Here is a 12,272-nt window from a genome sequence, read left to right on the forward strand (position 1 = left end):
AGGACCCACTCTCAACCCTTGGCCTCCTGGCCTGCTGCTTCAACAGTCAGCAGAGTTGAACTTGGGACAAAGATTTTGTCTTCTGTCACTGTTAGGGAAACATCTTGAGTGAACTTACTGCCACTGAAAAGGGTAGAGAGAGTAGGGGAAATGGAATCTTAAAAACAGCCGTTGCAGGGCTTCCCTGGGAGTCTAGTGGTTAAGACTGCATGCTTTCACTGCAGGGGGCGCAGGCTTAATCCCTGGTTGGGGAACCAAGATTCTGCCTCCTGCAGTCTGGCCTTCTGCCTCCACCACCACCCCCACCCCCGCCCCAATAGTTTTTGCTCTTGAGAGCTAGTGACTAGTGGAGGCTGTGTGCCCAGTGCCTGAGCTCTGACCGTGCTGTGTGCACCTTGGAGTGGAGGGCGGGGGCCTCCACAGTGAGGAGAGGGCCTGGGGGCTCCCAGTGATGGCAGTCTGGCTCCAGTCCCTGCAGGACAGGCTCCCTGAGGCCTCGTGTGGCCTTGGAAGCCAGTTCACATCTGGCTTGTAATGAAAAAGCCCCTTGTTGTCAAGAATGGGGGCTGCCGGTGAGGCCCCCGTGGCAAAATCAAGTGCAGTCTGTGGCCGCAATCTTGGCTGCCTGTGGCTGGGCGGGGCCTGCTCTATCTTGTGTGGGGCTGGATGGGAAGGGGGCCCTTGCCCACCCTCAGGGCCTGGCAGCAAGTGGTGACCCCAGTTGAACACTGGAACACATCCCCAGGGGCCAAGGGCTGTGCTGGGCTGCCTGAACCCTTGGCACAGGGGGTCCAAGCCGACTGTTCTGCCCTTCCCATGGGGCAGACAGGGCGGAGGGGCGCTGAGACCTTGAAACAAGTTGGAGTCAGAACAGTTGTCGCAGAGTAGGGCTTCAGCCTGTTGGGAGCAGCTGGGCCAAGAACTGACGAAAGGACTGAAAATCGGTGGAGGTCAGGAGTAATGCTAGGAAAGGGTTGGTGAGGGAGACGGCAGGGCCTCCTCAGCTCTTGCTGGTCGTCCATGAGGGTAGGCATGGTTCCACTGTCCACAGGACAGTTTCCAGCATTAGAACATTCATGTTCTGTATTTAAAAGTCAACCCACATTTACTTTGGAAGGACTCTAGAACATGATTATATACGTGCTGCCTTTGTGTCTTGGTTAAAAAAAGGCAAATTTCAGTCCACCCTTCCATCCAGACATCTGTGTGTGTGTGTGTGTGGTGTGCGTTGTATGTGGTGTGTTCAAAACAGCAAATATCAAGGACCCAGAAAATCAAGCTAAGTTTTTCAAGACCTTTTCAGTCCTGAAATTCTCTAAAGAAGTTTTACTTAAGCTTTGTAGTTACAACAACAAAAAAAAAAACCTTGTATGATGGAAATCAATAGATGCACGTTAAAGAGGAAAAAAATGCAGAAATGGAAAAAGCTGGAAAAGAGCCCTAGTCCCACCATCAGAACAAATCCATTGTCTCTGTGGTTTCCTCTGGCCGCTTTTGGAGGTTGTGGGGCCGTGTGGCGCGTCTGCTTTATGTACAGGTCCGCCCTGGTGTCCTTGCTGTGAGTGTGGGAAGGTGTTCTGACTGATTTCCAGCAGAGGGCTGGCAGCAGAGCCCCAGCTGAGGGGGTCCCTGTGTTGCAGATGGAAACGGGAGAGTGAGGGGACCACCAATGCCTCGGTGTTGGTGTCGAAGGCAAGTCAGATCACCTGCTTGCCTCCTCAGACCTGAGGCATCTGCAGTTGACCCTGAGGAGGCACCGGGCCTCCCGGGCTGTCGCTGGGACGTCCCCCTGCAGGTCTGGCCTGTGTGCCCCTCTCGGCCCAGAGCGTTACGTGTTGCTTCACCCCAGGGCTGGACCCGGCCAGATCTCCAGGGGCCTGAGCCTTCTGACTGACAGGACTCTCACCAGTAGGCAGCTGAGGCCGAGCCGACGCCTCCCGAGATGCCCTGAGCTGCTGGAGGAGCCGACTCTTCCCCGTGCAGTCTCTGTGACACAGGAGACGTGACCACCATCAGCGCTAAGTGAAGCCAACCTCCCAATGCTGTGCCACAATATTGGGGTACTGTGCCCAAAACAGGACACCAGCAGAGAGAAGCCAGGGTGCTTCTGGAGCGCATGCCTGGTTCTCAAGACACTAAAGAAATCAGACTGCAGTCTCCCAGCCCGTGCCGTCACATAGCACGTCAGCACATTAAAGGCCTCTTTGAGGACACCTGTGTGGCACTTCTCAACCCCGGTTTGTCTCCCCTTTCTGTTCCTGGGATGTCCAGCCACACACCACGTGGGAAGAAAGCAGCAGTAGACTCTGACATTCCCAAGGGGCAGAATCTGCAAGGTCTGAAGTCCAAAAGCGACAGAGACTGCCAGAGTGCGCAGTGCACATTCGCCCCGTGGCCCTGGGGTAGCCTCCGCTCCTCAGAGACCCACGCCTTCCCTGAATCTGACGTTTCACTTAGTTGACCTGAGCCTTTCCTCTCTGGCCGTTAACCAATCACGTAGTCCCATCCCTACAATATCTCTTCACCTCTGTTCCCATCACTGGCAGGGAGCAGGGAGCAAGTCAATTTGCAGAGCTATTTTTCAGAAAGAAAATGTAATCCCTTCTTGAGACCAAGCTAAGGCATCCTGGGGGTTGTCTGGAGGGGCGCAGGTCAGGCTGGGCTACCCTGCCAGCCTCCCAGAGCAGCCCACACCCTCCTGTGCCAGCTCTGTGCGTGCAAGATGCTGAGAGCAACAATGTTAGAAATGCGAGCTGGGACCAGGTGAGCACCCCACCTGTGACGGTGAGGGGTGCCCCATGTGGTTACCGTAGCCTGGCTGGGCCCTGCGGGTCTCTCCGAGCTGCTGTCTCTTCCGCCTCCTCGCTGTCAGAGGAGCTGGAGTAGGAGCTGGAGCTGCGGGCAGACGAGAGGTGGGTTCCTCTGGACACGCCCAGTCTACTCTGGCCAGGCGTGGCTCTCGCCAGGGACTTGGAGCGCCCAGGGCTCCCGTGTGACCCAGGGGAGGAGGATGGGCAGCCAGCCAAAGCCGCAGGGCCAGTGAGCTTCCTGCATGTGGTGGAGGGGTGCGGCCAGGGCCGGGTACCCCAGCCTCAGCTCAGCGAGGCACCCCCGACCCTGTGCCCCAGCTTCCCCGCTGCCTGCAGGGAGGGCCTGCGGCCGGGGCCCTGTGGGACTGTGGGCCAGGCTCAGTTCCTGACTGAAAGCCCTTCTTCAGTGAGCAGAGCTCCCAGGACCTGCTATCCAAGTCCCCTTCCTCCCGAAGCAGTGGGTCTGCTGCAGGGCTGTCCGCACTTTCTGTACCTCTCCAAGGGCCCCTGGTCCGATGTCTTCGTCGGCCGCAGGTCAATAAATATGGTGGGAGGCTCCGCCGGGTTCCTCACCCGCATGTCCTGGGCCAGCGCCTGGAAGCCCAGCTCCTTGGAAGCACATCTGGGAGGTGGGGGTGGCTGAGTTACTTCCCGGTGGTCACCGTGACCTGCCCATGCTGGGCTGGGTGCCCCAGTGCAGGACCCTGAGGCAGGTCCTGAGAACAGCCCTCAAGATTCAGGCCAGCGCTCTCCAGTGGAACTCTGCATGGTGGTTCTGTGTCTACTTTCCAGTATGGTAGATGCTCACCAAAAGCTATTTAAACTTGCATTTAAGCTAATATAAGTTAGAAATCCCGTTCCTCAGCTGCACTAGCCATGTGTAGCCAGTGGCACTGACTGGACAGTGCAAAATCCTTTCTACCAGACACATGGGTTGTCAGGGACAGAAGCCTACTTCAGCTAGCTCAGGCAAGAAAGGGAATTCCTGGCTCTCAGACTTCTAAAAAGGGTGGGACCACCAGAGTGTTGGAAGTTGGGATGCAGCTGGGCCTTAAGGGACCCCAGGGCCCTGTCCCCACCCCTGCCCACCCTGCCCCCCAGCTGACCTGGCTGGGGACAGGTGCTTGGGGCTAGCCCAATCAACGTGGCCAGAGGGAGAGGGTGCTCTCCTAGGGAGGATTCCCATGGGGTGGGAAAGAGCAGGTGCTTTGGGGCCTGAGTCCCAGCTCTGCCACTTATGTCCTGGGCAAATCAACCTTTCAGCCTGTTTCCCCATCTGTAAAATGGGGATAATAGTAATACTGACCTGATCATATTCTTGAGATGAAGAGAAATACACATCAGGTGCCCTGCCCTTAAATCAAGTCACCGTGAATACTAAGAGAAGCTACTACTAGAGAGGACGGGGTCAGGGGTCAACAAAGCCCACCTGCTTCCGACTTGCCATGGCCGGGCTCCCCAGGGCTTATCAGCAGGCACTCTCCAAGCAGAGGTGGCGGCTGTGGACTGCCTGGCACACAGGAGGCTCAGACGTTCCATGAGCCGGTCCTGGGTGCTGGGCTCGGTGTGGTCTGCGGAGAGGGCAAAGGCAGCTTGGTGGGGACACAGCCCCCACTTTGACCCACTGCAGCCTGAGCCTCAGGACTCCTCGCGTGGACATGCTAGGCTTATGCACAGAGAAGTGCCAGGGGCCCAGCCCACCCTCTGTGGCTCACAACTTTAGTGCGGCCCCCTCCAGCTCAGCAGGGTGAGGGGCCTTTTCTTTCACAAGCAGGGAGCTGTGTGCACCCCGGGAAGCAGGGGTGACCACCTGTTCACAAGGTAGTCCACTTCCTGGCTCCTGTCTCACTTGTCAGAGGGAACCATGGTTAATAGTTCTGTGTGCTTCTTCCTTTTTTAAATAGCAACAGGGGGAGCTTCCCTGGTGGTACAGTAGCTAGCCTTTCCATGCAGGGGTGCAGGTTCAATCCCTGGTCAGGAAGCTAAGATCCACATGCCTCCTGGCCATAAACCAAAAATATAAGAAATACAAAATGCAAACAAACCCAAAACAGAAACAAAATTGTAACAAATTCTATAAAACCAGCCCACATCCAAGAAAAATCTTTAAAAACATTTAAAAATGGCAACAGGATCACCCTCTATACGTTTTTTTTTGTTGTTATTTTTGCCTCACTAAGCAAGTGACAAGACTTAGCAACTTCACTTTCACTTTTGACTTTCATGCTTTGGAGAAGGAAATGGCAACCCGCTCCAGTGTTCTTGCCTGGAGAATCCCAGGGACGGGGGAGCCTGGTGGGGTCGCACAGAGTCAGACACAACTGAAGTGACTTAGCAGCAGCAGCAGCAGCAGGCGGGATGTGGGATCTTAGTTCCCTGACCAAGGATGGAACCCATGGCCCCATGCAGTGCAAGAGTGGATTCTTAACCTCTGAACCACTAGGAAAGTCCCCCTCTATAGACTTTTTTTCACTGAATATACTTTATATCCTTCTGTGTTGAGACAGATGCGTGATGATAGACTGTAGAAGTGGAATAGCTTAATTAAAGGCTTGTGTGCCTTTAAATGAAGAACGGGGGAGTGGTAAAGAATCCACCTGCCAATGCAGATTCCTGGGTCAAGAAGATCCCCTGGAGCATAGTGGAAACCGACTCTAATATTCTTGCCTGGAAAATTCCATGGACAGAAGGGCCTGGGGGGGCTACAGTCCATGGGGCTGCAGAGAGTGGAACAGGAGCGAGAGACTGAGCAGATAGCACACAAATGGATGACAGCTTCCGCTACACTGCCCCAGGGGGCGACCACCAAGGCCCTCAACCCTGCCCCACTTGTAGAAGCGCGAGTTTCTGCATATCGTGCTCTAAGGGGTTAAATTACAGATAAAACCCTTTTTAAAAGGAGCCTTTGCTCTGGAACCAGGGGCTGGAAATTGCACCTTCTTTACCTCAGGCCTGCCTCCACTCGCTTTTATGGGCCAGAGTGGCCAAGAGGGATGAGAAACTCTTGGGAAACTGTTAGGAAACCGCCCAGAGCCAGGCCACAAGCCCAGTGACGGCGTTACCTCTGGCTTTGTAAACAGAGAGGCAGTGGAAGCAGGATTCTGTTTAGGAGCTGGCTGAAGGGGGCACAAAATGCAGGATTACTTGGCTTCCAGAGGGAAAGAGGAAGGTCTGAGGAGGTGGGGAGGAAGGAAAAGGCAGTCACATATATAGCGGGTAGATGAATGGGTGAGTTGGTGGGTGAATGAAAGGATGGATGGGTGGGTGGATGAAGTCTTGCGTCCTGCGTGTGTGGGAAGGTGAGGGCTGAGCAGCACAGAGGGCACAGCAAGCTGCTGAAGTGACCCTGCCCAGTCCACCCCCCATTTCACTGGGAAGCCCTGGAAGGAGCCGCCTGTGGAGACACACTTGCCCCCCCACCCCACCCCCGGTGCTCAAGGTCAAACCTTGGCCCTGGAGGCGGTCAGCCGCCCACCACGCAGCTCCAGGAGCACCATCTCCCCGGTCCTCTTCTCGCCCAGTCAGACTCAGAAGGACTTGATCCAAATCCCACTCTTCAAGTTCCTGAAATAATTAAAGCAGGCTGCCTCGGGGTCCCAGGGACAGGAATTTTGGATCCACGGAGGCTGTCCCGGGATGGCTGGGGGAGAAACCAGGGTTGAGATGAGGCGGCTCACTCACCCACCCTGGCACACCTACCCCACACATAGGCTTTGCAGAATGAACCACCCCCGTGAAGGTGGGTGGGGCCTGCCTTTCTTGCCACCCCCTTTCCTATGCCTTTTTTGGGGCAATACTTCTATTTCTGGCACAAAGACATTGTCTGGCTTGGAGGAAGCTCAGTGTCATTTTAAAATTATTTAGGTTCAGACAGGTTTAGAATGTTGGGAGGTTAGAACGTTTTGCTCCTTTAAGAAAGAAACACAGCAGCTGTTGGGATTGGGGGGCTTGGAAGAGGGCTGTGGGGATGGTGATGCAGTGGGCATAGAGATGTTAATCAGGAATTAGAGTGTCCTGTTAAGGCTTTGAGCACCTCCCACAGGGGTTGAGGAAAGAATGGAATTGACAAGATAGAATTGGTGAAAGTGATCTCCAGGTAATCAATGCCAGTTTTCTCTAGGTTGTTATGAAAACCTGTCACATAAGGCAACAAAGATAATTTTGTGATGTTTCTATGTCATATGGGGGCATCTTCTAATGACCCCATCTTTCTCGGGGAGGGCTGGTTTGTGTGACTGACCAAGGCTCACCTGTTTGATAACTTTGTAAAGCTGAGAAATGCAAGGGTTTTCTTTTCCCTCCATTGGAGCAGCTAAGCCCAAAGGTACCGGTTCTATTGCCCCATTGAGCCTACTGTATTTAGGGTAGCAATTTAATCTCCACATTCCCCACTCCCCTGTTGAACAAAATCCCAGTTTCTCATGATCCCTTTGAACGGCCTTTGTCATCTTGCTGGTTCTCGTGGATGATCTGAATAACAGCATTAACGGGGGGCTCACTGTTTGTATGAGAACAAGGGCTTGAACGTTTTCAGATGCTGCTTTGTCACGGTCTGCTCTATCTTCTATGTCTTCATGATGATGCCTGGGATTAGTTTTTTCTTTCTTTCTATTTTAAGAAAGCTGGGGACTACCTGCTCCCCGCTGTTCACTGTAACTCTGAGGATTGTCTGTCTGGCAGGTAGGACTTGCCTGCCTGATGGTAGGCCTGGTGCCGTGGGCCTGAGGTCATTGCTACAGACTGAATCTCTGTGTCCCTCCAAAATTCATGTGTTGAACTCCTAATCCCCAGTGTGATGGTGTTTGAAGGTGATGAGGTCACGGAGGTGGAGCCCTCATGAATGGGATTGGTGCCTTTAAAAGAAAGGAGACTCCAGAGAGCTCCTCCTTGTTCCAAATGAACCAGGAAGCATGCTCTCAACTAGACACCAAATGTGATGGAGCCTTGACCTTGGACTTCCAGATTTCAGACTGTGAAAAATTAGTTTCTGTTGTTTAAGCCCCCTGCCCAAGTCTATGGGACTTTTGTTACCACAGCCCAAAGAGCCTAAGACAGATGTAGTGGGGAGGACCAACACCTCGAGGAAGCCTGGGCTGGGGGCATGCCTACCTGGAGGGAAAGCACGGGCAGACACCCCAGGGGCCCCTCTGAAGGCACCTCCACAGCGTCGCAGGCCTTCTCCTTCCCTCGGCTCACGTCAGGGCAGGCTGCGTCCTGGCTGTCCCAGGTGACTTTGTGGAGGATGTCTTTCTCAATCATCTTCCTCCTCTCCCTCCGCAGACCTCTGTGGTTGGCTGCGTCCGAGCCTTCCTGGGCCTCTGAGGCTGCGCCCGGGGGCTCTATCTGCAGGCCTGCTTCCTGAGCAGAGCGGGTGGCCTCTCCCTGAGGCCCTTGGTGAGGACTCTGTGACGCACTGGTGTTGAGGGTCCCACTCGCATCATCATCCTGCCATGGGGGGCTCTTTGCAGACATCCTGAGAAGAGAGCTGCTCTTGCCGAGGGCCCTTCCTTCCAGAGGGGCTGACTCCTGGGGCTGGGGCCATGCATTCCACTCGCCCCAGGGCTCCATGGCAGATTCTACAGGCACCGCAGCTAGCTATGCAGGAAACAGGTGTCCCTGGTTAGCAGCCTCCAAACATCCCTTGGGGGGGGGGGGGGTGTTGTGTGGTAAGATGTGCAAGGAACATAAAATCTGCCATGTCAACCATTTTTTAATGTACAGTTCAGTGGCATTGACTCTATCCTAATGCTGTACAAACCATCCCCACAGTCTATTTCCAAAAGGTTTTCATCACCTGGAACAGAAACCCTGTACCTCCCCTCCCCCAGCCCCTGGTGAGCTCTCATCTACTTCCTGTCTCTGTAGGTTTGCCTGGTCCAGATATTTCATAGGCGTGGAATCACACAGTGTTTGTCTTTTGTGTCTTTCCACTTGGCTTTGTGTTTCCAAGCTTCCAATGTTGTGCTGTGTGTCAGGACTGCATTCCTTTTCATGGGTGAATTCTATTCTGTTGTATGGATACACTTCATTGTATCCATATTGTCTGTTGTTTATCCAATTGTTTATCCATTTTGTCTGTTGATGGACACTTGGGTTGTTCCACCCTTTTGGCCAGTCTGCACAGGTGCAAGTGGTTAGAGGTGGAAAAGACAACACCCAGGCCTCAACCCCTGTGAGCTGGTACAGGGTTTTCCATCCCAGGTTAAACCATAATTGTATGGAAGAGTAACTGCTGAGGTAACTGTAGAAATGGAAACAACACAAAATGAAGTGAAGTGGACATGGTTCCAACTGAACTAACCAGGGCGCTGGGCAGCCTTGGCAGTTTTCCTGTTTAGAGTTATTTTAGATGTATTTCTAGGCCTGGCTGGGGGTGTGGGTGACTTCTGGTGTGGACATGCTCTGGCTCCATATGATGACCCTGGGTCAGTGCTTGCACTCAGGACTGTGTGTGGTGAGGGGTCAAAGGGAAGAGCAAGGGGTACAATCAGATGGGAAATCAGGTCCCTGGCCGCAGCTCTAAGTATTCTGGGCTCCTGGGAGCATGACGTGCACAAGGCCAGTAGATGTCTGGTGTCTGAACTCCTTGGGCCGTACCTGGAGAAAGGCCCGGATGATACTAGACTGGGGGCGTTAACCTCTTTAGAACCACACTGCTTTAAAGCCCAGTGAGGGCCAGGAGCACCCACACCCAGGTTCCTGGTCCCCTGGAGCCTGCCGTTAACAAACCTCAGGAGGAGACTCAGAGGAAGTCACCCAGGCCTCAGCAGGGTCATCGGCCAGTTCCTCTGACAAGTCTGGAATCAGGGTGGTTTCATTTCGCTGGAAGATGAACAGCTCCTCGTCCTCACGGTCTGACTGTGGACAGATGAGAAGGGTTTGGGTTAAACAGCCAGAGGCAGAGCCAGGAGGGCCTCAGCTTCCACCCACCTGCCCTGCCCCAGGCTCTCCGGCTGTCTGGGGGGACCAGTTCTCTCCCAAAGGGCCTCACTGACACCGATTTCAGAGGCTGATTTAGAAATGGGCTCAGCAGCACCACCTGGTGGAGGTGAGATCCAGGGCACCCAGTTCTGGGTTACCTGCCACCCGCTAAGCCCAGTTAATGCCTGGCACAGAATGAGCAGGGCAGTGAGGTGACAGCTTGGTACTTCATTTACATGACACAGAGCTCTCCGGTCAGCATCGTGTCTGTCATGGGAGGAAAGGACAGTGGGGGCCTAGGAAGATGGAAGAAGGTGCTTGCTTACCGAGGAGGAATCCGAGTCCAGAGATGGGAGCTGATGCTTGGCGGCCTCAAGGATGGCGTCCCAGGGGTTGGGCAGCGAGGGCCGCCCATCTTCATCAGGAGATGCCATGGGGTGCCTCTCAGCGTACCATCATCCAAGGAGCCTTGCAGAGCACATGGAGTGAGGTGAGAGGGTCCCAGCAGCAAGGGTCCAGAGCTCAGGGTGCTGATTTTCCAAAGCATATACATACCATCCCTTGCCTTGGGGGAGTGAAGACAGATTGGGGGACCACACACCCCATCTCCCTTCTAGTTGGCAGGTTTCTGTTACTGAGTGCCAGCCACTGTGCCATCACGTACTGTATGTGTGTGTCTGCACAATGCAGGATGGAGCCACAGATGAATGGATATGGTGATATTTTACAATATATAGATATATGTATTGATATATATGTACTTGATATGTGGATATATGGATATGATGTACAGAATGATACATAGATATATCTATAGATATACGATATACATATAGATATATGTAAACTATATATGTCCAATATAGCATAGATACTATTATTATCTACAGACAGAATTTGTATCAAAGTCAGAGGGGATTTCAAGCTACTACTTTTTACTGTCCCTTACAAAGGAACAGAATAGACATTTTGGAGTCCCCAGAACACTTTTTTTGGAGTTGACACTCAAATTGTCAGGCCAACACACCTCTTTTGTATCCCAGAGTCTTAACAGACCCCCTTCAGGGGTCAAGGAGGCTTAGAATTGTGGGGTGATGGCACTTCAGAGCCGGCGTCTTGAGAGTACTTGCAGCCTGAGAGGCCTTTGTCACTATAAAATGGGAAGAGAACACTCCTGCCCCAGCCCTGGCCCCCAACAAGGGAAGCAGCAGGCGAGGCCAATGGGGGCTTTTTGCTTTTTCTGTGCTCACAGGAGTGGGACAGGAGCTTGGTGTACCCTGATCTGGGAACAGCAGGGCAGGTCTGGTATATACATCACAGGATGTTCTCCGGCTGCAGGGCAGATCAGAGGGCAACAGAATCACCTGGTTGAAGGGGAGAACCGGAGACTCTTAAGTTCTCCAGGAGGACAAAGTAACAGAGAAAGAAAAGGCATTACAGGTTGCGGCAAGAGCACCTAAGAGCTCAGAGGAGTGAAAAGTACCTAACGTGTTGGGGGAAGAAATTTTCACTTGCTGGAGTTTGCGGTGCAAACGGACCAGACCGTGAAGGGTCCTGAACGCCAGGTTGAGCAACAGCCCCAGTCCGGCAGAATCCTGACCGTACCTCCACGTCCGTTTCTTGGCTGCGGCCCGTTAGCCCCGCCCCCGCCCAGCCCAGCCCCCCACGCCCCCGCCCAGCCCAGCCCCCCACGCCCCCGCCCAGCCCAGCCCCCCACGCCCCCGCCCAGCCCAGCCCCCCACGCCCCCGCCCACCGCCCCGCCTCCGGCCCTGCCCACCGCCGGACCGCGTTGTTATGACAACTGGACGCCACCGTCCACTCGGGTGGGGCTTTTAAATTCTAAAGTTCGGAAACCGGAAACCATCGCGCGTCCTCCCACCTATTCCCCAGCTTGCTTCCCCAACCCCCACCCTGTCCACCTCCCAACATTTATCTCGCAGCTGCGGCCTCGGCCTCCGCCTCTCTTCCCCGCCTCGACAGGGACGAAAAGGGCCCGCCGCGCCTCTTCGGTCGTGTTCTCCCGCTTGGGCAGCGGCGCGATTACTAAGGCCGTCGCCCCCTTCGGAATCCCGGTTCATCAGTCTTACATCACTGGACGGCCAAATCCTTCCCACCCACCCCCCCGCTCGTCTTTCGGGACTTGGCGCGTCCTGCCGCTCCTGAAACACGATTGGTTCCCCTGCCCAGCGGAGGGGCGGGGCAAGGAGGACTCCCCATGCTCATTGGCTGCTATGGGCGTCACACAGAGAGCCGGGCGAGCTGACCGGAAGGTCCGGGTGCGGGACGGACAAACAATCTACAGCGCCGGGAAAGGCCGAGGGGGACCCGCGAGCGTCCCGGCGTGCTCCGCGCCTCCCGCAACCACTTCCGGGGCGGGAGTGGGTCGCTGGGTCCGCGCGCTGTGGCGGTGACCGGCGCGGAGGGAGCCCGAGTGGGCGCGGCCGAGGGAGCGCGGCGGGGAGCGGCGGCCCCAGGGCTGCCCGGGGCCGAGGCCCAGCGCGGGGAGGCTCCGCGGCGGCCCGGCCTCTGCCTGGTGCTCG

The 12,272-nt window shown here is 54.9% G+C and overlaps 1 protein-coding gene across 1 annotated transcript; it reads right to left on the minus strand.

The window, feature by feature from the left end:
• Positions 1-1,718: 1,718 nt before the first annotated feature.
• DNAAF8 (dynein axonemal assembly factor 8) lies at positions 1,719-11,297 on the minus strand. The gene is made up of 9 exons (XM_068968404.1): positions 10,759-11,297; positions 10,058-10,199; positions 9,540-9,668; positions 7,920-8,405; positions 6,257-6,374; positions 4,240-4,381; positions 3,304-3,432; positions 2,809-2,895; positions 1,719-1,986 (listed from the first exon to the last, which is right to left on the minus strand). Exons 2-9 carry the CDS (start codon positions 10,163-10,165, stop codon positions 1,719-1,721), a joined length of 1,467 nt encoding a protein of 488 aa, XP_068824505.1. The 5' UTR covers positions 10,166-10,199; positions 10,759-11,297.
• Positions 11,298-12,272: the final 975 nt, after the last annotated feature.

The sequence above is a fragment of the Capricornis sumatraensis genome, chromosome 3 (assembly GCF_032405125.1).
Source record: "Capricornis sumatraensis isolate serow.1 chromosome 3, serow.2, whole genome shotgun sequence".
Taxonomy (NCBI): domain Eukaryota; kingdom Metazoa; phylum Chordata; class Mammalia; order Artiodactyla; family Bovidae; genus Capricornis; species Capricornis sumatraensis.